This window comes from Dendrobates tinctorius, unplaced genomic scaffold (genome assembly GCF_039654945.1).
Source record: "Dendrobates tinctorius isolate UK_male_01 unplaced genomic scaffold, ASM3965494v1 ptg000010l, whole genome shotgun sequence".
NCBI lineage: Eukaryota > Metazoa > Chordata > Amphibia > Anura > Dendrobatidae > Dendrobates > Dendrobates tinctorius.
The window spans coordinates 6,071,414-6,099,365 of record NW_027361678.1 but is presented as its reverse complement, the minus strand read 5'-3'; the positions used below and the strand labels follow the sequence as shown (position 1 = coordinate 6,099,365).

At 47.3% G+C, this 27,952-nt stretch overlaps 1 protein-coding gene across 2 annotated transcripts in view; it reads left to right on the top strand.

The window, feature by feature from the left end:
- Positions 1–27,952, top strand: part of PELI2 (pellino E3 ubiquitin protein ligase family member 2) — a 90,934-nt gene that overhangs the window by 43,054 nt on the left and 19,928 nt on the right. For both annotated transcript variants that reach the window (XM_073585972.1, XM_073585963.1), the window contains exon 2: positions 14,455–14,584. In XM_073585972.1, the coding sequence (XP_073442073.1) occupies positions 14,455–14,584 (130 nt within the window). The remainder of the gene's footprint in view (positions 1–14,454; positions 14,585–27,952) is intronic.

Sequence of the window (27,952 nt, the reverse complement as noted above, 5' to 3'; positions counted from 1 at the left end):
TGAAGTCATTATTTCCCTCTACTCCTCTTTGGTCAAACCTCATCTGGAATATTGTGTCCAGTTTTGGGCACCACATTTTAAAAAAGACATCAACAAACTGGAGCAAGTTCAGAAAAGAGCGACCAGAATGGTGACCGGTCTGCAAACCCTGTCTTATGTGGAAAGGTTGCAGGATTTGGGAATGTTTAGTTTGCCAAAGAGAAGACTGAGAGGAGACTTAATAGCTGTCTATAAATATCTAAAGGGCTGTCACACTGTAGAAGGATCAACTTTATTCTCATTTGCACAAGGAAAGACTAGAAGCAATGGGATGAAACTGAATGGGAGGAGACACAGATTAGATATTAGAAAAAACTTTTTGACAGTTAGTGATCAATGAGTGGAACAGGCTGCCACGAGAAGTGGTGAGTTCTCCTTCAATGGAAGTCTTCAAACAGAGGCTGGACAGACATCTGACTGGGATGATTTAGCGAATCCTGCTTTGAGCAGGGGGTTGGACCAGATGGCCCAGGAGGTCCCTTCCAACTCTACGATTCTATGGATCCGGTGACAGTCCGGGTGGTACTGGATTGGGATCATCTTCAGGATTTGAAGGCATTGCAAAGGTTTTTGGGCTTCGCCACCTACTACCGGAAGTTCATCAAAAACTTTTCAATATTGGCCAAACCTCTGATCTGACCAGGAAAGGGACAGACTTTTCCAAGTGGTCCAGACCGGCCAGAGAGGCATTTGATACCTTGAAGGAGTGTTTTGCATCTGCACCGATTCTCATACAGCCTTACGTCTCTCAGCCATTTATTGTTGAAGTCTATACGTGTGAAGTCGAGGTAGGGGCTGTATTGTCGCATGGTGCATCTCCTGGTAAATGGCATCCATATGCATACTTTTTTTCTTTTTCTTTTTTTTTTTTTTTTTTTTTAGACATCTGCGGATAATAATTTACATCGGTAACCAGGAACTCTTGGCAATCAAGTGGGCCTTTGAAAGAGGTGTCATTTTCTGGAGGGGAAGTTCATCTGTTATGGTAATCACAGATCATAAGAATCTGGTATATCTACAGTCTGTGAAACATCTAACACCTAAACAGGCAAGAGGGGCATTGTTCTTCACCAGGCTTAACTTTTATGTTACATATAGGCTGGGATACAATAACATGAAGGTGGATGCTTTAAATCTCGTTTTCCTGGGGGTGGAGATAATTGTAAACTGGTTCCTATACTACAAAAAAGGGGTGGTTATTGCATTTATATTCTCCGATCTTGAGAAAGAGGTTGTTGATACTCAGGGGGACGCCCCCTGCTGCCTGTCCCTTAGGTAAACTTGGTACCTGTGAATCTCTGTTTGAGAGTTCTTAGTGAACATCATGATTCAGTCTTGGCTGGACATCCTGGTAATAAAGACACCACAGATCTTCTTACTCAGCGTTTTTTGGTCAGAGGTACATCAGGATGACCAGGAGTATGTAGTCGCCTGCAGTGTCTGTGCGCATTTTAAAACATCTCATATTCGTCTGTCTGGGTCTCTCCCACCATTGGTGATTCCCAGTAGACATTGTCTAAGTTATCAGTCGATTTTTATCACTGATCTGCCCGTGTTGGCAGGTAATACTGTAATTTTGGTGGTGGTGGACAGATTCAGTAAAATGTCACATTTCATTGCGCTACCCACTTTACCCAACGCCAAGACCTTGGAGCAAATTTTCATCAGAGATTGTAAAGTTACCTGGGATCCCTATAATATTGTTTTTGATTCAGGGGTACATGTTATTTCCAAATTAAGGAGGGCGTTTTGCGCTCGTTTGGGGATCCACCTGTCAGTCTCGGCAGCATTTCACCCGCAGTCTAATGGGCAGTGGATTAACTAGAATCTTGGCACTTATCTTAGGTGTTTTGTATCTGAGAATCAGGAGGATTGGGTCACCTACTTACCTCTAGCTGAATTTGCAGTAAATAATCATGAGTCTACTGACAAGTCCCTGTTTTTCAGAGCAAACGGGTTTGATCCTTGGGTCAGCTCATTTAATAGGAAGATTAGGGACCAAATATAAGTGTGGCTGATCGGGGACGTTTGGTGAGTCCAGACCTATGTGTTGTAATCCGGGGAACAGGGCGAGCTAGGGCGCCCCTAGTGTTGGGGACAGTTCTGGAGCCCCTGGACTCGGGATATTCGACAACAGTCGTGACACTAAGACTGTTTTCCAGGGCGTCCACCTGGCAGCTCCATGGAGGACGTCGTCCTCTTCCTTACAGGAACAGGAAAGCACGTGAGTGGTTAAAAGGTCCCGTCCCACCCCCCCCCTTTCCCTCAGTGTCTTTCCTGTCTCTGCATGGAGGGACACGCGAGACGATTGCTCAGGAACTTACCGGAGGGCTCAGGGGGATTGTGCGGCCAGTCCAATCCTTCCCCCTGTCAAAGAAGCCCGGGGCCGAAACTCTCCGGTGGGGAGTCCCTCTGCCCCAAAGGCCAGGAGCAGGACGACGCTCCTGTAGGGAGCCGCTCCTCCCGGTGGGAGGCTCTCGGCTCCAGTCAGCAGCCGCCGTGGCAGTCGGAAGCCGGTCCCCCGCAGGCAGCTGGTGGTGCCGGCGCCCTCAGAGGCGCAGGCGGGGCCTAGCATCCGGGCAGGAAGCGGAAGTGGCCTGGGCTATCGCGAGAAGACGCGCGTCACTGCCGATGACGTCACGCGCCGGATTTGAAACCGTGCGCTTTCCAGCAGCTCAGCTACCCGGCAGATTCAGCTGTAATGGACCCAGAGGCTCCGTCAGATGGAGGGGTAAGTGCGCCTAGCGCAGTCCGCCCTCACCACAGCCATCCCCGCAGCCCAGGACGACTGACCCGACTGTCCCTATCTTATATCAATAGGAGAAGGGAACCCCAGCAGCCCCCCCGACAGTGACTAAGGACCCGGCCAACGCCACATCTAAGTCGGTCAGATGCCCTATATGCAGGGTCAAGCTGCCAGACACCCATATCAAAACCCTCTGTGGACCCAGCACATCAAGGGTCATAAGAGACGAGCAGTCATCCCTCCTAGCGGAGATGCAATCCCTGATTCGGGAGGAAGTCCAGGCCTCCAGATCCAGCCTCTCAGGCAGCAGTCCCCCAGCGCAGGGCCAAGCCGCAAACAGCCAAGGTGGGAGGCAGAGCCAGTCTCTGAAGCAAGCTCTATCGAGGGGTCAGACTTCCGTGACTTGGATCCTGAGGGAGAGATCCCGGCTGACAGACGGGACCAGGACAGGAAATACCTGTTCAGACTAGAGGACACTGACGAGTTGGTCCAGGCGGTAAGGAACACTATGCAGATCGAAGAAGTTCCTAAGCCGCAATCCAGGCAGGACCTGATGTTTGGTGGACTGGTGGCTCGGAGACACTGTGTTCCCTGTAAGTGAACATATTAAAACGATGGTCCTAGATGAGTGGAAGGAGGCAGAACGTCGACTCGTGTTGTCCCGTGACTTTAAGAGCCGACTACCTTTTGACCCTGAGGAAACACGATTGTGGGAGGAGATTCCTAAGATCGACGTTCCCGTAGCTAAGGTCGCCAAAAAAAAACCGCCATTCCATTCGAGGACTCAAGTCTCCGGGACCCGATGGACAGAAAGGCGGATGTTCTATTAAAGAGAACATGGGAGACGGCAGCAACCCTCATTAGAGCTAACATAGCAGCCACCTCGGTGGCCAGGTCCATGTTCTTATGGATAGGGCAGTTGGAAAACCACCTAACCAACAAAACCCCTAGATCCGACATCCTGGCATCCCTTCCTCTGATGAAATCGGCCACGGCGTTCCTGTCAGATACGTAAGCCGAATCAGTAAGGTTCGCAGCCAGGAACAGCTCCCTGTTTAATGCGGCTCGGAGGGCAGTCTGGCTTAAATTTTGATCGGGGGATAACGCTTAAGGCGATAAGGCGAAGCTATGCTCCATCCCCTTTTCAGGCGCAAGGGTGCTTGGACCAGCCCTAGACAGCATTTTAGAGCTTGTGTCCCACAAAAATAAAGGTTTCCCAGAGGAAAAACCTAAGCGTCCCCAGCCCTTTCGGAGGGTGCCCTTCTTTAGGAGACAGACCGATTTTAGCAGCCAGGGTAGGTCCAACAGGGGCTCCTATAGAAGCTCCCACGGCCAGGGTGGGAGAAGCAAGGGCTTCCTTTTTGCGTCAACCTTCAGATCTAGGAGGCAATGACGCCAGGAGTATCGGGGGAAGACTTCGCCACTTCGCAGTAAGGTGGGCCAGAGTTACCCACAATCAGTGGGTCCTCAGAACCATTGCAGAAGGTTACAGCATAGAATGCTGCTCCCCTCCCCCCGACAGATATATCGCCCCCACCGTAGTCCCAGTGGACTCCGCCATGTGGACGGATCTACAGGACATGTTCAGGTCAGAGGTTATAGTGCCAGTTCCTTGGTCAAAGAGGGGAAAGGGTCACTACTCTTCCCTGTTCTCCATTTCAAAACCATCCGGCGAGGCCCGAACTATTATAAACCTAAAACCTCTGAATGCCTGGGTCACGTACAAGAGGTTTCGGATGGAATCAATACAGTCGGCAATACATCTAATAGACAGGGATGCCGTTATGTGTACCCTCGACCTGAAGAGTGCGCACTATCAGGTCCCGATCCATCCCTCATCCCAGAGACTGCTATGATTCGCAGTCAGTCTACCGACCCGGACGTGCCACTTCCAGTTCCAATGCCTTCCATTCGGGCTGGCTTCAGCCCCCCGAATATTCACAAAGCTGGTAGCGGAGGTAGTGGCCTACCTGAGAAATCGGGGTATCGTCATCGTACCATACTTAGATGGCTTCCTTCTGGTGGCAGGATCCGAAGAAAAGCTCATTCCCGACAGAGGTCGAACAGTTACAATATTGGAGTTCCTCGGCTGGGTGTTCAACGAGCAGAAGTCAGACCTAAGACCAGAAAGATCTTCCTGGGAGTTCTCCTAGATTCAGGAAACAGGATATCCCTACTACCACGAAAGAAGCAGAGGACTATTCAGAACAGAGCCAAGGACCTCATCGAGCATCGCTCCTCCATAAGAGGGGCAATGAGGTTTTGGGCCTAATGACTGCTTGAATACCGTGCGTCAGATGGGTCCAGTTCCATTCGAGACCCTTACAGAAGGAAATCCTCGCAAGATGGGACAGGCGTCAGGCTTCACTGGACAAGCCCATAACGCTGCCAGGACCAGTGAAAAGGTCGCTACAGTGGTGGACACAGCCCAGGAACCTGCAGGTGGGCGTGCTATGGACAACCTCTCCATACGTGGTAGTCACCACAGACGCCAGTACGTGGGGATGGGGAGCCCACATAGGAGGCAAGATTTTCCAGGGAGAATGGGCAGTAGACATCAGAGACAGATCCTCCAACTTCAGGGAACTCTATGCGGTCTGGGAAGCCCTGCGACGGAACCGGTCGGTTGTGAAGAACCGACACGTTCGAATATTATCCGACAACATAACAGCAGTTTCATTCCTGAAGCACCAGGGGGGCCCCAGGCATCGTCCACTCCAGGCACTAGCAGAACGAATATTTGCATGGGCAGAGGGAACTGTCCTCTCAATAACGGCAATACACCTGGAGGGTTCCCAAAACGTGGTAACGGACTACCTAAGCAGACAGCAGGTCTGCCCGACAGAGTGGGAGCTGAAAGAAGAGATCTTCCATCAAACGTGTCAGCGTTGGGGGGACCCCCAGAATAGACCTATTCGCAAATCGGAAAAACTCAAAGGTCTCCAGATTCTACTCCCTGAACCCGGCGGACCACCCGGATGGTGTAGACTCCGAGTCACGCTTGGGAAGAACCCCTCTCGTACGCATTCCCACCAGTGGCGCTCATACCGGCGGTACTCAGGAAGATCCGCGAGGACCGCGCAAAGGTGATAATGATAGTCCCATACTGGCCAAGGAGAAACTGGTTTCCCCCTACTAGGGGCCATGGCAGTGGAATGCCCAGTCGAGCTACCTCTGAAGGAAGATGTCATCCACCAGGGCCCGATCCGTCTCACAGATCCAGCAAGACTCCACCTCTCTGCTTGGATCCTGAAAGGGACATCTTGAAGGCAAAGGCCTCATCAGATCAGGTCATATCTACCCTACTGGCCAGCAGGAAACCGGTTGCATCCGCAATCTACCGGAAAATATGGAAGAGATTCTGTCTGGACGGTGGCAGGTCCGACCTCGTGGCAGGTACCCCTGACCTCCCTAGTGTCCTAGATTTCCTACAGTCGGGGTATAATAAGGGCCTTATCCCAGCACCTTAAAGGTCCAGATTTCGGCCTTGTACTCCTTCTTTGATTATCCGTTAGCCTCTCATCCTTGGGTAATAAGATTCATAAGGGCCACGCAACGTCTTCGCCCCAGGATTAGGCAGCTCACCCCGCCTTGGGACCTTAACCTGGTTCTCAGATCCCTATGTAGGGTCCCCTATGTTCCCAATGAAAGGATGACCATCTCAACTCTCACTCGGAAAACGGCCTTCCTTGTAGCCATTACCACGGCCAAGAGAATAGGGGAACTCCAGGCCCTGTCCACCAAAGATCCATATCTCCAGATTAGAGAAGACCATATAATCCTGAGATTAGATCCGGCATTTATCCCAAAGGTAGCCTCTTACCAAAATATAAACCAGGAGGTAGTGTTACCATCCTTCTGTGACAATCCCCGTAATGGAAAGGAACAGCGTCTCCACTCATTAGACGTGAGACGGGCAGTTATAAACTACCTTGAGGCCACCAACAGTTGGCACATTGACTCAAATCTGTTCATCCTTTTTGGGGGTAAGAACAAGGGGAAAAAAGCCTCTAAGGCATCAATCGCAAGATGGATTACCTCAGTAATTTCAGACGCCTGCCAATCCGAAGGCGCCAACCTGCCAGATACGTTAAAGGCCCACTCTACAAGGGCAGTATCGGCCTCTTGGGCCGAGTGAGCGGGCGCCTCAGTTGATCAGATCTGTAGAGCAGCAACCTGGGCCAGTCTTAATACATTTTGCAAGCACTACAAGTTTGACGTGCTATCAGGTCAACATACTGCATTTGGGAGAAAGGTTCTCCAAGCGGTAATCCCACCCTGAGGAGGTGCTTTGGTGTACTCTCCATGGTGCTGTCAGGTGGACGTCCTGGAAAATAGGTATTAGACCTACCGGTAATGTTGTTTCCAGGAGTCCATCCTGACAGCACGGGTAGTTCCATCCCTGTTACGTTATATTATGTAATGTTATGTCATATGCTGTAATATGATTGTATCAAGTGTTATTGCATTATCCACGCTGTGGTACTTGTTAAATCACTGAGGGAAAGGGGGTGGGACCGGACCATTTAACCTCTCATGTGCTTTCCTGTCCCTGTGAGGAGGAGGAGGAGATCCACCATGGTGCTGTCAGGATGGACTCCTGGAAACATCATTACCGGTAGGTCTAATACCTATTTTCACATGCACCGTGAAGCATTCACCCAAAACACTTCAAAAACTTTATTTTTTTTCTTCTGTATTTTTTTTTCTCATGGATGAAAAAATGCTGCAAAAACGGCGAAAGAATTGACACGTTACAGATTTAAAAAACGCAGACGTTTTCTGAATTTGTCAGGAATAAAAAGCGTGTGCATGAGACTTCTGAAATCTCAAAGATTTTGTTGGTACTGTAGAAAACAGCTTTTAATTTGCATGAAAACATTGCAGTAAAAAACCTGCAAAAAGGTGCATGTGAACATAGCCGAAGAGCGTGTGCACGTTTTTGCTGTGTTTTTTCCACACCGTTTTGTCACAAAAACTGAAGAATTTCCTAGTAGAATCGGATTCCCAATGACTAGTTTCCCTGCTTTTAGCACGGAGTGGGACAGTATAGGGTCCTATCAGATGGAGAGCTGTGAGGAGCACCAATCTCATCCTAATGAGTGTATAAACATGGCTAATTCTTGTTTTCTCCCTCACTACCACTTCGGTCTCCGCCGCTTTTGTTTCCTTTGATCTCAGGAAAATAACCTGAATTGCTAGACAATTGGCTTCCTTGTTTTCCCTGGGGGTTGCGCTCTGTGGGATTTACTTTGTACATAAAATTACATATGATTTTCAGGACTAGAATAGAAAAGGGTTTTGTCTGTTGTGTATTATTTTTTTTTTTTTTTTTGTGATGCAAGTTTGCAATAGGTTCCACACCACAACAGATTACAGCTCCTTATAGTTGTTTTCCAACTCCTTCCTGTCCTTAATTTGGACCAAAAGTGTGAGGTTTCCATGTCTAGGTCCATAACTTTGATGATTGCTGCCACTTTAAAGGGTCTTTCTGATAAGGTCGCAGTCAGACGGCCACATAAATCGGGCAGTGATCGAAACACGGTGCACGGACTGGTCGGCGGCTCTCTCTACCAGACTGTGACATCTTCGTGTATTTCTATGCAGCCTTAGGCTGTGTGCACACGCTGCGGATTTTGCTGCGGTTCCGCAGCGGTTTTGGCCGCTGCGGACCCGCAGCAGTTTTTGCTGCGGTGTACAGTACCATGATTCCCTATGGGAATCAAAAACCGCAGTGCAGACGGTGCGGAATTTTCCGCGCGGATTATCTGCGGTTTTCAATCCGCAGAAAGAATTGACATGTCAATTCTTTCTGCGGATTCCCCTGCGGTTTGCCATCTCCTCCATTGAGGAGATGAAAAACCGCAGGGCAAAACCGCAGAGCAATCCGCAGGTAAAACCGCAGGTCTTTTGACCTGCGGTTTCACCTGCGGATTTTACAAAATCCGCGCGGATGAATCCGCACCTAATCCGCAGCGTGTGCACACAGCCTTACTGCTCTGGTGAGGAATGCAGCTAGCCAGTCCGTACACTACTTTCCCATCCTGGTCCGATTTATCCCTGCCGTCTGTGCTCTTAGAGGCAGTTGTCATTTATGTTCTAGATCGCTGGGGGCCACCTAATGCAAATTGTTAAATTTTTACATGGGTTCATGTTAAAGTGCTCTGCGGTGTGGCTGAGCAAGTATAGCAGTAGTTTGATCCTACCCATGATATCCTAACAGTATCCATACTTACGGTATTTCCTGACTGGAGGGTCCTTGACCGCTGCTGCGCGCATCTGGTTTCATGTTGACGGAGAGATGGCACCTGGTGAAGTGTGTGTGCTTAGCTAACTCTCGTAGAAGTGTATGGAAAGCGCTGTGCACATGCGCAGCCTCTTCTCCATTCTCCTCTTGGATGTGGCACTCGGTGGCTGCCTCTCCAGGCAGATAGGTGTAGGTCCCAGATGTGGAATCCGCATGGATGTGATATCCAAATGTATAAGATCGGAATACCCCTTTTAACTGTTTTAGGGCAGAAATATTTGTAGTAAACGGTCATTTCTGGGTCCAAAACCTGTTCCTATAGTCTTATAGTAATACTAGCTGAAGAGCCCGGCGGTGCCCGGGCATAGTAACTAACTACTGTTAGTTATTTAAAAAAAAAAAAAAAAAATATATATATATATATATATATATATATATATATATATATATATATATATATATATATATATATATATATATATTAGTGTGTGTGTGTGTGTGCATAGCCCCTCCCACTCCGCATAGCCACATTCACTATGATATCCCACATCATCCCGTCAGCCAGAGCTACCGGACTACTACCACTAAGATCCCACATCGTCCCGTCACAGCCACCGGACTACTACCACTAATATCCCACATCATCCCGTCAGCCAGAGCCACCGGACTACTACCCCTAATATCCCACATCCTAACTTCCATACCAGTGATCCCTTTAAGAGAGGCCTGGGGTCAAAATCAAAGCGCTGGATGGATTTGCCTTAACTTCTGTACCAATGATCCTTTTAAGAGGGAAGATGTGCCTATGGGATGGAGGATGGGGGGGATTCATTTCTGTCATGTGCTCTCTGCTGCTTTCTGGGGGCAGACAATGGCTGGGAGCTTATGTTCCTGGGGATGCTAGATTTTTCCCACCTGGTCAGTGTCTGCTGAGGTGTGGTTGCGGAGTGAGAAAACTATTGCTCATAGCACCCAATCACAGCTCAGCTTCTTTGCTTAGTGATTGGTTGCAAGGGAAACTGTTGCTCATAGCAACCAATCACAGCTCAACTTCTTTTAAACAGCTCTGGGGAAATGAAAGATGCTTCGTGATTGGTGACACACACACATACACACATATATAGATAGATTTTTTTGGCTCCTAGTAGAGGAGACTCGGACCATTGTCTGACTTATTCCCACTTCGTCCACCCCCCCCCCTCCTCTGACCTGATGATAACTCTCGCTGCTTGTGTTTTCTTGGGCTCACAAAGCCTGGCAGGATAAAGGGATTGGAAATGGGGGAAATGATGTAAGCAAGAGCCAAGCGTGTTAATTAACATTGAATGCGTAATCTTCATTGCGCCAACTGGATATTTAGCATGTGCTTAAGCCACTTATCCCAAAATATGCTGAAAAGATGTTGGCCCTTGTGACAATCCATAGAGGATGTTAATGGCAGAGTTAATAAAGCAGAAAAAGTGCTGGCAGGCTCCGGAACTGAACATGCGACCAGTGGCTGCAGGCGTCTCGGCAACATTCGAGAAAAGGGGGCAGGTGTCCTCTCGCTTGGAAAGTTGTGTAACCGGAATGAATGAACATCATGTTGTGTCACAGGGTGGCTATGTGCTCAAAAACAATCTATCAAATCCTAATTGCAAAGACCGCGATTCCCACAATGTCATTAACTAGGCTGTTGTAGTGTCAGTACAATCGGCGTTTTATTAGCAGGCGATTATCACTGCAGGACTAGGTGCCACGTGTCAGGTAAACCAGCTAATCTGTTAATCTGTGTAAATCCCCCACTCCATTGATTGGCAGCTTGACACTACACAGGAAACTGCCAATCAGTGAGGTGGGTGGGGTTATACACAGCTCCACATTCTGAGCTCTGCTACATCTACAGCGGAGACAACATGTATTCTACCATAACTGCACCAAGCAACCCAGTGACACACACTGGAATCCATGTCTCTGCCCCTTTATCATGCTGCTCTCAGATAAGATTCCATAGCAAAACCCGCTAACAAATTTCCTTTTAAAGGGAATGTGTCCTCAGAAAATCACCTAATGCTGAAATGTGGTGTTTTTTTTTTTTTTTTTTCATATCTTTATAATTTTTAGCAATTTTTTTTTTTCTTTATTTCCCATATAACAATCTTTATTAAAAATGAGAAACTAGAACTTTTGTAAGTCTTCACACCGGTGCTATGTAAGACCACTACCTACCCCCTGTTTCTGGAATCTCACATGCACGTTAGTCACAATGATCATAAGCATTTGCAAAAGTAATTGTGAACGGATGGGGAATGGTGACGTCACATATTGTGATTGGTGGATCCGTTATCAGCTGTGTAGAGAAGCTTTATCCATCATTGTAATCCTGACTCTGGTGATGATTCTCCTGAAAACTGTTCCTGAAAAAACAGGAAGTGGGAATCTACAAAAAAAATCCCCAGATGCCAGTGTGAAAATTGCAAGCTTTTTTTTTTTTTTTTTGTTTTTTAGAAAGATCGTGAGATGCATTCACTTTCTTTTTAAGATTACATTTTAAACGAAGATCTGATTTAGGCAATAATTGAAGACTACGTTGGACATACAAACTCCATGCAGATGTTCTTTACATATTCATAAGGACTCTAGTTTCTCCTAAAACATGGCATATTTTATGACAATGCATCTTTGCTTTAAATTTTAGTCTTCATTTTGGCACTCATAGACTTCAGGATGAAAATTAAGCAAAAAAAAAATACATGCATCGGATATGTAGTTTTGTGGGGTTTATTAATTTTTGTGTGTGTGTGCGCATCCACACAGGGCTGAAAGGAACACTTGGATTTGTATAGCATGTACATTAGGAATTTTCCCATCATATGCAAAATGATGTGAACAGGGTTTCCTCATACAGTGTGCACAGTCTGTACCCCTAGTGTGTTGGCGGTGGCTTATTCCCTCCTTCCTATTTGCTCTGGTCCATGCATGAGCGTGTGTAAGGGGGTCAGAACAAATAACTGACCGCTGTCTGATACACGACCAATTTAAAGAGAATGTATTATCAGAAAAATTACCTATTGTTTCAATTAGATTTATGTGTTAGATATGTTTTTTTTTTGTCTCATCACAATCTAAAAAAAAAAATTTTTGCACTGGTTAATGGGACTACTTTCAGCAGCCTCGCTATCAGCAAAAACGGGATTACAATGACCGGTAACAACTCATAAGACAGGATGCACCAATCACAATAGATGTCATAGCTTACCTACTCCCTGCAACATAAATCTTTGCACACACTCTTTATATGCGTTGAAACAAGATAGGGGTAGGGCCAGTCTGTTGCTCCTAATGTAATGTACATGTGCTGTTTCCTGAAAAAAACAAACAGGAAATGCAAGTCTAAAATGGCCCCAGTGGGTTGGTGTGAAAATGCAAAGATTTCTAATTTTTATTTTTTTTTGTTTTTTTTCTTTTCAAATAAAGCTTGTGATAACAAAAATAAGTGTCCCTAAATGTTCACTCTTTGTATCCAAGTTCTGGCCTCTTTCCCGATTTGTCCTCATTTTTTTTTTTTTACAAGTAATGTAATTTAATCTTGAGTAACAGGCTTGACGTTCAAGAGCAAAAATAGGAAAGAGTTAAATATTTCTAGTGGGGAGGGATGGGAGTTTTCTGGGAAATGCGGGACACATGGAAACGCTGATCCCAAATGACTTGGGAGGTTTTCCTGGAATGATGGGGAACTGTGGTCCCGTGAATAAAGGTTAATGACGGTTGCCTCTGTAGTACAGCTGTTCATGTGAACGCACACGAGGAAGTCTTCCTGCTGACATGTTCCGAACAGCCGTCTGATCACCCTCTGACTGGAGGATGAAACGTTCTCCACATCAATGGCTTCCTTGTGCTCCGGCTCCAGGTCTCCCTTTGTCAGAACACGCTTTGTTTTATTGTGGCGGTTATTAAACTGTGTGTGTGTGGCGGAGGAATTCACAAAATGTGTGTTTAGACTTCTAAATCTTCCACGTCAAGCCCCCATACACGCAAAACAAACGCTTTCCATTCATTCTCATCCCGTCTTCTGTCTGTGTCATGGATCAGTAGCTCTGGAGCACCAGACTAATGTTCCTTGTCCTTTTCATTCTTCACCTTTTAAACAAGTCTTGTCAGCTCCCACCTGAAGAAGAGACGTGGGTTTATCCGGCTCCACCGGGAGGACGGAACGCGTTTCTTAAAATAGACGTCTTTTGTTCTGTCGTCGAGACTTTGAAATTAAAGAGAAACCTAAAGCTGATACCAAATAGGACTCCTTGAGAAGGTCTCAGATTTATCTCAAGTTCTACGCTGCTTATCTGCTTGACGTGTGGTGAAGGCCAATATGGCGGCTATTGTAAATGTAACTCCACCGGACACTGGTACAGTTGTGTTATACAACAATGTTGGGATATGCAGCTTCAAAACTAGGTAGATTTGTTACAGGGGCTACGGAAAACTGGATAATGACAGCGTTGGCCCAGCTTATCTCAGTGATTCACATTGGAGTCTGGACTTAATGGCTATAATGGACCCGCCACCATCATTTCATGTCCTACCTGGTGATTCAGGAGTCTCTTCCTCTGTGCCCTGACGCTAACATTATAATGACTCCTCACACACTACCCTGTAGTCTGTGACTCGCAGGCTCGGCGGGCTCAGGTCCGGTGACGCGGCTCGCAGGCACGGTGCAGACTGAGGGCACACATCCAGGACTGGTCACTAGATAAAGTGTCCAATTTTTGCTCTCATTTTATTCCCGCTGCTTTCCAGAGTGTTTTTTTTTTTTTTTTTTTTTTTTTTTTAAATCCACTACATGGTTCCAGAGATATGGGGGCTTTATATTTAGCACTAATTCTTATGGTCTTTAACAAGGGGGTGTAGCTCACAGGGTAATAATGCACAGCAGCCTGAAGACACGCCCCAGAGGATCCTGTGAGCCATGCCCCATCGGGAAACCATAAAAATTGCTCAGAGGAGCAGTTCACTTTTGACCTGTATACAGATCCTCTAACTGGTCTCGTAGGTAAGCGTTTGGGATATGCCAGGCTTGTTAATGGGGCAGAGTATGGAGCGGCAGTACAGCAGGCATTCAGTAGGCAGTAGATTGTTTGGTTTTATTAAAGCAATGGGACCCTATTTGTGACCCCTGTCCCCACATTTTGTTTTCGGATATTTTTATTTTCTCTGTTTAGTCATCATGTTGAATTTAAGAGCCTCTGGTATTATAATCTCCGTGTATTATAATCTGAAGATCCTGCTGCTGGTTTATGCTGAAGGGAAAGGGTTAATTTCCCGTCCTCTTTCTTGCAGCACGGTGAGGCCATAGATGTTCCTGATGTTTGGAAACCTCTTGCTTCCCTTCTATTGTAGTGCGGTTTTGTTTAATCCCCCTTTTTTTTTTTTTTTTTTCTCGTAGGTACAATGGCTGCCTTCCTAATGGAGACCGAGGCAGAAGGAAAAGCAGATTTGCACTCTATAAGCGGCCTAAATCCAACGGCGTCAGAGCTAGCAGCGTCCACGTGATCTCCACTCCACAGGCCTCAAAGGTGGGTGACGGGTTTTACTGGTAAGCAAGCAACCGGACTGTATTCCTGAATGTTTGTCACGGATCATACCTGTAAAGGTTTTGTGCTGTCCTTCATGTTACAGCTTTATTCTGAGCTTTGTAGGACCCTCACCAATCCAAAGAAACAGGACATTTCTGCTCCATTGAGACTGGGATCACCACCCCTCCATTCGTTGTCTATGGGACTGCAGGAGATGCCCAAATATATTGTTTGGCTGTCGCTGCCAGTGAACGGAACAGAAGTAGTTTGAGGACTGCAGGCCACGTTCTCAGAATCTGTGGGGTCCCTTTCGGGCACTCATCCAGTGCGTAGGTGAAATCTTGCTAGCTTGGTACTATCCCCTATAAGCTGGCAGCTTTCCATGCCGTGGTATGTTGGTAAATGTCGAACATGGCACCAGAGCTGTCCAAAGTGATGACCTCTTTGGAGCACAGTCTGAATTTTTGTTTGTAAAGAGGGACGCATGCCCGGTAGCCCTGCATTAGTTCTTAGCTCTGCCCGGTAGCCCTGCATTAGTTCTTAGCTCTGCCCGGTAGCCCTGCATTAGTTCTCAGCTCTGCCCGGTAGCCCTGCATTAGTTCTCAGCTCTGCCCGGTAGCCCTGCATTAGTTCTCAACTCTGCCCGGTAGCCCTGCATTAGTTCTCAGCTCTACCCGGTAGCCCTGCATTAGTTCTTAGCTCTGCCCGGTAGCCCTGCATTAGTTCTTAGCTCTGCCCGGTAGCCCTGCATTAGTTCTTAGCTCTGCCCGGTAGCCCTGCATTAGTTCTTAGCTCTGCCCGGTAGCCCTGCATTAGTTCTCATCTCTGACCGGTAGCCCTGCAATAGTTCTCAGCTCTGCCCGGTAGCCCTGCATTAGTTCTCAGCTCTACCCGGTAGCCCTGCATTAGTTCTCAGCTCTGCCCGGTAGCCCTGCATTAGTTCTTAGCTCTGCCCGGTAGCCCTGCATTAGTTCTCAGCTCTGACCGGTAGCCCTGCAATAGTTCTCAGCTCTGCCCGGTAGCCCCGCATTAGTTCTCAGCTCTGCCCGGTAGCCCTGCATTAGTTCTCATCTCGGCCTGGTAGCCCTGCATTAGTTCTCAGCTCTGACCGGTTGCCCTGCATTAGTTCTCAGCTCTGACCGGTTACCCTGCATTAGTTCTTAGCTCTGCCTGGTAGCCCAGCCATAGTTCTCAGCTCTGCCTGGTAGCCCAGCCATAGTTCTCAGCTCTGCCTGGTAGCCCTGCATTAGTTCTCAGCTCTGCCTGGTAGCCCTGCATTAGTTCTCAGCTCTGCCTGGTAGCCCTGCATTAGTTCTCAGCTCTGCCTGGTAGCCCTGCATTAGTTCTCAGCTCTGCCTGGTAGCCCTGCATTAGTTCTCAGCTCTGCCTGGTAGCCCTGCAATAGTTCTCAGCTCTGCCTGGTAGCCCTGCATTAGTTCTCAGTTCTGCCTGGTAGCCCTGCATTAGTTCTCGGCTCTGCCTGGTAGCCCTGCATTAGTTCTTAGCGCTGTCTGGTAGCCCTGCATTAGTTCTCAGCTCTGCCTGGTAGCCCTGCATTAGTTCTCAGCTCTGCCCGGTAGCCCTGCATTAGTTCTTAGCTCTGCCTGGTAGCCCTGCATTAGTTCTCAGCTCTGACCGGTTGCCCAGCCATAGTTCTCAGCTCTGCCCGGTAGCCCTGCATTAGTTCTTAGCGCTGTCTGGTAGCCCTGCATTAGTTCTCAGCTCTGCCCGGTAGCCCTCCATTAGTTCTCAGCTCTGCCCGGTAGCCCTGCATTAGTTCTTAGCTCTGCCTGGTAGCCCTGCATTAGTTCTTAGCTCTGCCTGGTAGCCCTGCATTAGTTCTCAGCTCTGCCCGGTAGCCCTGCATTAGTTCTCAGCTCTGCCCGGTAGCCCTGCATTAGTTCTTAGCTCTGCCTGGTAGCCCTGCATTAGTTCTCAGCTCTGACCGATTGCCCAGCCATAGTTCTCAGCTCTGCCCGGTAGCCCAGCCATAGTTCTCAGCTCTGCCCGGTAGCCCAGCCATAGTTCTCAGCTCTGACCGGTATCCCTGCATTAGTTCTCAGCTCTGCCCTGTAGCCCTGCATTGGTCCCCACTCTGCCTGGTAGCCCTGCATTAGTTCTTGGCTCTCCCCAGGAACCCTGCCTGCATTAGTTTGTGTCTCTGCCCGGGAACCCCACCTGCGTTAGTGTGTACCTCTGCTCAGGAGCCCTGCCTCTGTTTAGTTTGTGCCTGGGAGCCCTGCCTGTGTTTAGTATGTGCCTGTGCCCGAGAGCCCCGCCTGCGTTAGTGCATGCCTCTGCCCGGGAGCCCTTCCTGTGTTTAGTTTGTGCCTCTGCCATGGTATCATAGTCAGAATGAACGCCACCCCCAGCAAGATGACCGCTGTGCCCGCCATTGTGCCACTCTGCTGCTCATATCAGGCCGGATTATAATGCTGTAACCAGGGATTTGCTATGGTCAGGTCTTGACGTTCCCACATGTAGAAGTGATCTCCGCTTCCTGTGCCAGTACAGCTGTTGTATAACTCGTAGCATGCAATGGGAGTCTACCAGCTGAAAGATATAGTCTTGCAGCAGTTAGAGAGGTAAAGTGTAATGACCCCTGCCTTGTATAATATGTGGTTGCAAATGTAACACTAATACAATGGAGATCACGGTGGCTCAGTGGTTATCACTGGGGTCCTGGGTTCAAATCCCACCAAGGACATCAGCAAGGAGTTTGTATGTTCTGCCCGTGCTTGCATGGGTTTCCTCCCAGCCTCCAAAGACATACTGATGGGGAATCTAGAATGTGAGCCACGATGGGGTCAGTGATGTATGACGAATTCACAGTACTGGCTGACCACCTCTATGGAGGAGCAGAAATTGTGATGTAGCGGGATGAGGTCCCTGGTATAGCATACATCTGGAGATTGATGGGGGGTAATGCATGCGTTCATATGTACCATATATCTCACCTTGTGATTGATTATTTATGAAGCTGTTGTAATCTCAGGGGGCCGCACTGAAGTGGCATCGCCTGGGAAAATTCTGTGCACATAAGAGTAGTGAATCCGAAATTGTTGTGCAAGAAGCCTCTAGAGCACTTGCTCCATGGCGCCCTGCCTGGAAAGCTGGGACCGCCCCAATAAATTCAGCATTTTGACCAAGATCGGTAGGAAACAAAGGAACCAAATGCTAGTCGGCCGTCGCTCCTCACCCCGGTGTACTCAAAGTAGGTCGGTTTAAGGTTGGAACGACACACAACCAAAAACATTTGTTTTTTGAGCTGCAATTTTGCCATTAACAAAAATCCTAACATGACTTACACTAAAGTTAATGGTAAGTGAGGAGCGTGCAGCTTTCCAACCAGTGACAGAAAATCCAACAGGTTTGGAAACATTTGAGACTCTGTGGGTCAGGATGCAACACCACAGAGAAGTCATTGGATGCAATGTCACACGGAAAAGTCCTAAAGAGTCGTTTGGGTAGGTGATGACTTTGCTGGGGGTCACAATGGTCGCACCTCCAGCGATGCCTCAAATGGATTAGAGGTGCGCATGGTCGACGTCTGCTCCATTTACAATTTGCAGAATTGCTGGAGAAAGTAGGGTATAGTGCTCTGCTACCCAATCTGCCATGTGCGACATAATGAAAGGAGCGGAAATTGAACACATGCACCCCCGGCCCTTCTGCTTCCCAGGTGCCATCGCCCCCTTCTACAGGGGGTCCCAGCCAGGACTGTGGAATCGGAGCCCATTTTGTTGGGGTCGGTGTCATAGAAATTGAGTCTGAGTCGGAGGTTTGGCTTACCAACTCCACAGCCCTAGAGTCGGAGCCCATTTTGGTGGAGTCGAAGTTGGAGTCAGAATCATGGAAATTGAGGAGTCGGAGGTTTGGCTTACCGACTCTACAGCCCTGATCCCAGCAGAAGGCAAAGAAACGTGACATCCTAATTCCCATGAACAATAGGTGCTGATTAGCAGACAATACAGAGCAGCTGTAAAACACCGCGTGAGTGAGACAAAAGATGCGCCAGACATATAGCGCCATTAATATTGGATGAGAAAAATATAGATTTTTTTTTTTTTTTTGTTCCTGGCAAACGAATCAGACTTTCCAATTAACTCAATTATGCATAAGCTTCTTGCGACCTCAGAAATGTAATGCAGGTCCCATCTCCAAGGGGCGGTCGGGACTTCCTCACATGCTCCGCAGATGTTTTGGGCGGATTTCACATTTGCGAGCATTCAGATCACATTCCTTATATAGCAGCCGAGACAGCGGGAACAAAATGTTCATGTACAGATCCTGGGAAGTGGCAGAAACAAACACGACGCGCTTCTGTCTCATGTCCTGAGCCGCTGCGTCTGACGACTCTGAGGCAGCGCATCTTTAAGAGGAAACGACCACCAGAGGTTACAAAACTGGATTTAAAGGGAGTTGTCTGGTACCGCTCACTTAAAAATTGGAAATATTAAGGTGTTGAGCACGGTATCGTGCATGTAAAGTGCTGCGGAATATGTTGGTGCTATAGAAATAAAATTATTAGATTATTATTATCGTGCATATGTGCTATGCTAATGAACAGGCTACACGAACACCGCCTGATCATGCACAGGTCTCTGCAGGTGTGCGCGGGTCGTAAAGTTAGCTGCGGAAGTGAGAGGCGCTAAACCAGTCCTCTCTAAAACATCCGTTTCAGTACATGAAATTTCTGCGCCTCCATAGAGGTGGTCAGCCAGTACTGTGAATTCGTCATACATCATCACTGTCCCCATCGTGGCTCACATTCTAGATTCCCCATCAGTATGTCTTTGGAGGCTGGGAGGAAGCCCACGTAAGCACGGGCAGAACATACAAACTCCTTGCTGATGTCCTTGGTGGGATTTGAACCCAGGACCCCAGTGTGATGTAGCGGGATTAGGTCCCTGGTATAGCATACATCTGGAGATTAATGGGGGTAATGCATACGTTCATATGTACCATATATCTCACCTTGTGATCGATTCTTTATGAAGCTGTTGTAATCTCAGGGGGCCGCACTGAAGCAGCATCGCCTGGGAAAATTTTGCGACTGCATCGGCATCTAAAAGACATCATGCGCATATTGCCCCAGTGGGTTTTGTCAACATCATAAATGGTTAAAATTGCAAAGGGTTTATAAAAATAAGTTTACAATTTTCTTGTAATTAAAAATCCTGTCTTGGAGGAATATTTAACTTATTTTGTATAGGTTACCATCCACTCTGCAGTTCAGTGGCGCCTGGTGTCCCCAGGCAATGGGTGCAGCGCTTGCAATCTTTTTGCTATAAGTGCTGCCTTGAGCAATGGACCCGGCCACCTTCAGCCCCCCAATGGTGCAGCAAAGACCAAGTGATCCCTGCGCATAGCATCAGAGCTTATCGCTCCCGGAGCGATGCAATGATGCCGCTGTCCTCACCTGTCACTCATCCGGACTGCACCGCCCCCAGCAAGACGAAGCTCCAAGGCAGAGGAGCAGTGCACTCCTCAAGATTGATGAGCATAACACTTTAATGGCTTTTCTTGTCAATATTAGAGATTTTCCAATACTTAAAGGGGTATTCCCATCTCAAAGACCCTATCCTAATATGTAGTAGGTGTAATAATATTAGCAAGTATCTCCAATTAGAAATGTAGTACAGTTCCCCTGATAAGCCATGTCGATTACACCATGTGGAGGGCGTTGTAGTATCTTAAGTATCCATGGTTATGACCACTCGTATAGTGACAGTTGCTACCTAAGCTACTGCAATGCCCTGCACATGGTGTAATCGACATGGCTTATCAGGAGAACTATACATTTCTAATTGGAGGAACTTGCTAATATTAGTATTGCACCTACGACATATTGGGATAGGATCTTGAACGTTAACAAAGTCATCTGATCCCGCAGACTTTGGGCCAACCATCTAGTGTTTATAGGGCCTCCTAGCTGGGTCCCAACAGATTGTCTTGGACATAGGGATCATTTGGCTGGAATTCAATCACCTGTGCCTTTTGTTTAGCGTGGAGATAAGCTATCACTGGAGGAATCGGTCAGCGGCTCTCTCAAGCATCGGAACGCTCAGCAGAAACAAAAGTTCCTGTATACGTTGGAGTCGGTGGAGTTGGCGATCTGCCAGACCCTCATTTGGCTGTCTAATATGTATGGCCAGCTTTGGGGTTGCCATATACCTTCCATAGCTTTTGACTGCTTATTTGGATAATTGCTTTGACGGATGAGGACCCAACCCCAGGGACCCTTTAGATCAGGAGAATAAAGGGGCAAAGGTGCCATGTCCTCCTCATGGTCCACAGATCGAACCGCGTAACTTGACCCACGCAGTGATACTTGACAGAGACACGCTTTAATATATGGGACTGTGTGAAGCAGGGGACGAAGTGATGTTATCCCCTCGTTCCGCTGATCGGACGCCAACTATCAAACATTTTACGGCTCCATATTTTCCTAGGATCTCTAAAGATTGAATTGTCCAATCATCCCTGGAAAGAGTCGTGGTAAGATCTCATTAGCCTTCTTATTGTCTGGAAAATGAGGCAATGACAGCGAGAGACGTGCGACAAGATTAATTGGGCTTTGATTTTATGTTACAGAAGATGACTAAACAATTAGGCAGAACTGTGAACTGAAGATGAATGTTTCTGGTCATCCACGTAGAAGGCCTAAAGCTTCTTATAAGATTCATGTTCCCGTTCTTCCTGGAGAGAGATGGTATCAAGTAGTGATCACCAGGGTGGATTTACTATTAGTAATCCCATTACAGAACAGTAGTCTGCTCCTCTCCTGCCGAAAGTGGCTGATAAATGGGAACAGTAGACTGAATTCATGGGCGCCGGAAAGTTCTTAATGGCTAAGAGATTTGAATAAAGGCCATCATCAGAAAATGACCCATTTATTAATCTGGTTTTTGTGTTTATATATAAATTTTTTTTTTTCCCTATTACAATCTGACAATTTTCACACTGACTATAGGGGCTTTTTCCTGTTTCAGGAAATACACATTAGCAGTAATATACTGGCTCAGACCTGATCTTTGCATTATCGCACCTAATGAGCATGTGCAGAAGTCATTGAGAAGGGAGATGAAGCAGGAGAGCTGTGACATTGCCCATTGTGGTTAGTAGATCCTCTTTTATCAGGGGTTACCTGTCATGGTGATCCTGCCTCTGATGATGAGGAGCCTCCTGTAAATTTTTCTTGAAAGAACAGGAAGTATAAATAGAAAAAAGCCCCAGTGGCCAGTGTGAAAACTGCAAGATTTCTAATTTGTGGTTCTTGTTTTTTTCTTTTTTTAATAAAGATCACTTAAAATATTGGACAAAAAACCCTGATTTAAATATTAGGTAACTTCTGATTGCTTTTCGTGAAAGGACTGTTCTGGTTTCTATCATCCCTGCACCGGATAGGGATTGAATATAGCGGCTGCTCGTACATATGCCTTACCACACATTTCAGAGAGATGGCACGGACCAAAGATGGCCAAATGCAACGCGATCTTGTATTTACAGACCTAGATTGGAGAAGCAGGGCACCAAAACTGTAAGAAGAGTGTCACTTGTTCTCCCCTGACTGCAACACTGTGGCTAGAAGATGAGGAGAGCAGGCGAGCGTCCATGTGCCGTGCACTGGTAAAGCCACAGATGGCCGGCTGTCTTGGTCTCTTCTGTACGGCACATGCACAGCCAGTCATTGCAGTCATCGACTTCTAGCCACAGCCTTGTGGCCCGAGGATTGGTGGTCGTAACAAGATTGCCCTTTTTAGACCGGAAGTAACCCTTATAAGATTGCTTTTGTGTGGCTAAAACGTATTGGGAATTGCTAATTGCCGTGTAGCATAGCCTGGGTGTCCCTTTAAATAGCGGCCCCAGAGTGCGTCATCGGGTGTTGGCTTCCTGGCGACTCTGTGTGTACGTTGTGGGGTGTGCACCGACACGTTACATAAAGCAGATCTGTGCTGCCATGTCAGCCACTCGTGGTTTCAGCGACTCGTCTTCTACTTCTTCTAAACAATCTCACATTGTTACATGGTTCTGGGCCGCAGCTAGGAACACGAGGAGGAGTTCTCCCAACTGCCTGCATAACTTGTAGAGCGCTGCCCAATCCCCAGAACACGCACGCCCTGTTCTTAACCTTTCTTAGACCCCGCGACTTTCCTGTAAGCTTCTGCGGCTTTACATAATGCGCTGTGAAAGGTGTGTTCTGCTGTAGGTATTACTATCAAAGGAGATTAGGCCTGAGCTCTGCTCTGTAAGGGATCCTACTGCCTGATCACACATAACCTTGAATGCCTCAGGTCCTGGGGCACAAAGTGCAGGTATAAGTCACGGTAATAATGCCTTGCTCCTCGGGTGCAGATTTTTAGATTCTAGTGTAGCAGCTGTTGCAGGATCTATCATCATTGAGTCCAATCCAACATTATGCGGCATTTAATTAAATTTATATCAACTGAAACGCTATTTAAAGTCCTCCAAACCAGGACCTTTTTCTGACCGCTAACCCCACTATAGCCCATATGCCACAGACACCACGCGGACCACTCGTAGCCAGTGTGCATGGCTGCGCTCCTATGATCCGGACCACAATAACGCATGCAAAGTCTGAGCACACGGAGACCCCCGAGCCCACAATTCGTTTTTCCTAATGACTGTCTGAACCTGACCTTACTCGGCGGTCCAGGAAAATAGTGTTTTAATGTCCTGTTGGTTAACGTATACTTTCAGAACCTGGTGAAACTTGCTCAAACCCACCGATTTCAGCCAACTATTTGATATGTATGGGGGTCTCCTGACTCCTCTCTCAGATGTCAGGACAGGGAAGGATCTTGCTGATAAAATTCATATGCCTGGGCCTTTGGCAGCGACTTATCTCCCCTGAACACGAAAAGTCTCGACAGCTGCTTTCTGTGTTGAAAACACATGAACTCTCGGCTGAGCTCCTCGTGTACGGTGGAGGTCGGGAGAGATGACTGTCTGCCGAGCAAAAGATTGGCCCACTGCTGCCTTGTATGTCCACCTTTATCTAGATCACCTCCTGGTCTGGCTACTATCTGCTATGCTGGAGCCTGAGCCTACAGCACTGACTCCTGCACAGTAGACCACCACCTTGAAACGAGATCTAAAGGGGTTTTCTGGTCAACACTAATCCATGAGTTTATTCATATTGCACATGTCAACATATTGGTGAAGATCTGATGCTGAAAATGCATGGAAGCCCAATAACCTGGTCAGTCTGCCCTATTTTATAGACTATGGTCACTGCTAAGAGCGGTGCTGGGTACAGTTGGGGGCCATTTACAATGGCCGATGTCTGGAAAATGAGAATTCCTAGGAAGGCTTGTTTCTTGGTTATCCTCCAGTTTCCCAATAAGCAAGTAAAACGCTTGTTCGGTGGGTAAAGTGATTGATTTGCTTTACATAATAATCACACTCAGCAGTACATTGTCCTGTATAAACAGGTGATGTGCTGCCGAGAACATGCTTCATGTGCACAGAACGGTCATGTGGCCAATCACTGTGTGCATGGAACTGCAGTCGGCCTATGCAACCAGGTGCTTACATGTAAGCTGTCGGCCAGTGCAGTTCCTGGCATCAATAGATGATGCCAGCGCCTTTACTACATACACAAAGTTCATTGATGGCTTGCCTGACATAATCCCCCCCCCCACCCCCAAAAAAAAAAAAAAAAATAAAAAATCTGCAATCCATTGAGAAAGTTGTGCAGACGCAACTTTTGTTTGTTCGGCTAAAAAAAAAATAAGGAGAATATCAATCTCTTTCCCTCTCTCTCTCTCTATCTATCTATCTATCTCTCTCTCTATCTCTCTCTCTCTCTCTGTCTCATATAATCTGCCAACCTATTATATAGATATATATCAGTTGATGTTTCCGTTGGCGTCGGCAACCCCCCCCAACCACAAAGGCTCAGCTGCAACTTCTGCGATCGCAGTCGTGACGCTCGTGGTTACTTAACATGTGAACATAGCCTTAGTTGTGTGAAATAGTCTTGAGATGTGGTAATCAGCTGCTGCTCTTTCCCAGACAGTTTGGTCATGTGAAACTACTGTTAAAAGTAGCAAAACATAAGGAAGTTTGCAAAAGCACAAACGCTTCTCAGGAACAACGTGATTCAGTAGAAAGTCTATTTTTATAAAAGCACACATTTCAGTATCAGAATAATTCATACAGACAGGTACAAAAACCTGGTAATGATTCCCTTTAAGAGAGACAATTATTTATCACCAGATTTTTAATCCCCCATCTGAGAGCAGCATGATGTGGGGATAGAGACCCTGATTCCAGCCATGTGTCACTTACTAGGCTGCTTGCTGTAGCTTTGATAAAATCACAGTTTTATCTGTTGCAGATCTAGCAGTTCTCTCAATGCTTTGCTGTGTCTAACCCCGCCCACTTCACTGACTGGCCACTTTCTGCTTATGCAGAGTGTACACAGGAAGTTGCCAATCAGTGGTGGGGGAGGGGTTACTTCGAGCTCATGAATATGGATGACTACATAGGAGCAGGCTTACATGTCCTCTAGTGATCTCCTGCTAAGTGATTTTATGAACACTACAGCAAGCAGCCCAGTAGTTGACACATCATTGGAATTGGGATATTTTGGCTCTACATTAGGTAGCAAAAACCTGGTGAAGGATTCCTTTTAATATAATTCTGGAGAATCTTTTCTGACACCTCTCCCTGCCTTGGTTATTCATCCTGGAAACCTTTAAATAAATTGACTACTTTAGGAATTGCCATTTATTCGCGTCAAATGGGATTAGTCTGGTAATATGGTCTGCTCTGATGTGTGCAGCTGTTAGGACACGCCCCTAACTGGTCAAACCCAGTTGTCAATCTATATATATAAACGCCTTATCGTGTCTGTAACCGAAATCGCGGGCAGCTGACTGGTCGCGGCTGCCAGGCCCCCGCCAGGCCGCAACCAATCAGCGACAGGCGCAGCTGTTTGTAACGGTAAGCTGCGCCTGCCGCTGATGGCGGCCGCGACCAATCAGCGGCAGGCGCAGGCCTTAATCTGTAAAAAAGAGAATTAAAATTTAAAAAAAAGTTATTCTCACCTTCCGACGGCCTCCTGTCTTCTTTCCACGCGCCCGGCCTCACGTTCCCAGTAATGCTTTGCAGCTTAGCCCGCTGATGACGTCACTCTCGCGAGAGCGAGAAAGAAGACCAATGTCATCAGTGGTCTAAGCCGCAAAGCATTACTGGGAACACGAGGCCGGGCGCGTGGAAAGACAGGAGGCCGTCGGAAGGTGAGAATAACTTTTTTTTTTTTTTTTTTTGTTTGTACAGGACCGCGGCAGTGATTGGTCGCGGCTACAGGGCCGTGCTGCTGATTGGTTGCGGACAGAGGGCCGCGACGCTGATTGGTCGCGGCTACACGGAAAGGGGGGTGAGGGGACCATGCATACCAGGGTTGGGGGGTGAGGGGACCATGCATATCAGGATTGGGGGGGTGAGGGGACCATGCATATCAGGATTGGGGGGTGAGGGGACCATGCATACCAGGAAAGGGGGGTGAGGGGGACCATGCATACCAGGAAAGGGGGGTGGGGGACCATGCATACCAGGATTGGGGGGTGGGGGGACCATGCATACCAGGATTGGGGGGTGAGGGGACCATGCATACCAGGATTGGGGGGTGAGGGGACCATGCATACCAGGATTGGGGGGTGAGGGGACCATGCATACCAGGATTGGGGGGTGAGGGGACCATGCATACCAGGAAAGGGGGGTGAGAGGACCATGCATTCCAGGATTGGGGGGTGAGGGGACCATGCATAACAGGAAAGAGAGGTGAGAGGACCATGCATACCAGGATTGGGGGGTGAGAGGACCATGCATTCCAGGATTGGGGGGTGAGGGGACCATGCATACCAGGATTGGGGGGTGAGGGGACCATGCATAACAGGAAAGAGAGGTGAGAGGACCATGCATACCAGGATTGGGGGGTGAGAGGACCATGCATTCCAGGATTGGAGGGTCAGGGGACCATGCATATCAGGATTGGGGGTGAGAGAACCATACATATCAGGATTGGGGGGTGCATTATTGCATTACTATTAAATCTTCAAAAATAAACTGCATATAGAATCATAGAATCATAGAGTTGGAAGGGACCTCCTGGGCCATCTGGTCCAACCCCCTGCTCAAAGCAGGATTCGCTAAATCATCCCAGTCAGATGTCTGTCCAGCCTCTGTTTGAAGACTTCCATTGAAGGAGAACTCACCACTTCTCGTGGCAGCTTGTTCCACTCATTGATCACTCTAACTGTCAAAAAGTTTTTTCTAATATCTAATCTGTGTCTCCTCCCATTCAGTTTCATCCCATTGCTTCTAGTCTTTCCTTGTGCAAATGAGAATAAAATTGATCCTTCTACAATGTGACAGCCCTTTAGATATTTGTAGACAGCTATTAAGTCTCCTCTCAGTCTTCTCTTTTGCAAACTAAACATTCCCAAATCCTGCAACCTTTCCTCATAAGACAGGGTTTGCAGACCGGTCACCATTCTGGTCGCTCTTTTCTGAACTTGCTCCAGTTTGTTGATGTCTTTTTTTAAACTGTGGCGCCCAAAACTGGACACAGTATTCCAGATGAGGTCTGACCAAAGAGGAGTAGAGGGAAATAATGACTTCACGTGATCTAGACTGTATGCTTCTGTTAATACATCCTAGAATTGCATTTGCCTTTTTTGCTGCTGCATCACACTGTTGACTCATATTCAGTCTGTGATCTATTAGTATGCCCAAGTCTTTTTCACATGTGCTGTTGCTTAGGCCTATTCCTCCCATTCTGTATATGCTTTTTTCATTTTTATTGCCCAGATGTAGTACTTTGCATTTTTCCCTGTTAAAAACCATTCTGTTTGTTGCTGCCCACTTCTCCAGTTTATTTATATCTTTTTGAATCCTCTCTCTCTCTTCTCTAGTATTAGCTATCCCTCCTAGCTTTGTGTCATCAGCAAATTTAATCAGTTTACCCTCAATTCCTTCATCTAAATCGTTGATAAAGATGTTGATCAATACAGGGCCCAGGACAGAGCCCTGTGGTACCCCACTTGAGACATTCTTCCAACTGGATGTGCAGCCATTTACAACCACTCTTTGGGTCCGATCACTAAGCCAGTTATATATATTCTAGAATACCCGATGCGTTAGAATCGGACCACCATCTAGTTTATTTATAAATTTCCGGGAATGACATAATCCAGAGATCTCAAACAAAATGCACCAGGATTTCATTTCGAGTACAGCTATTTACTAGACATGTCTGGACCACGGACTGTCCTTTTTTGTCTCGGGCTTAACGGCAGCACTGAAGTCGCAGCGACGCATTTCAACATTGGATGT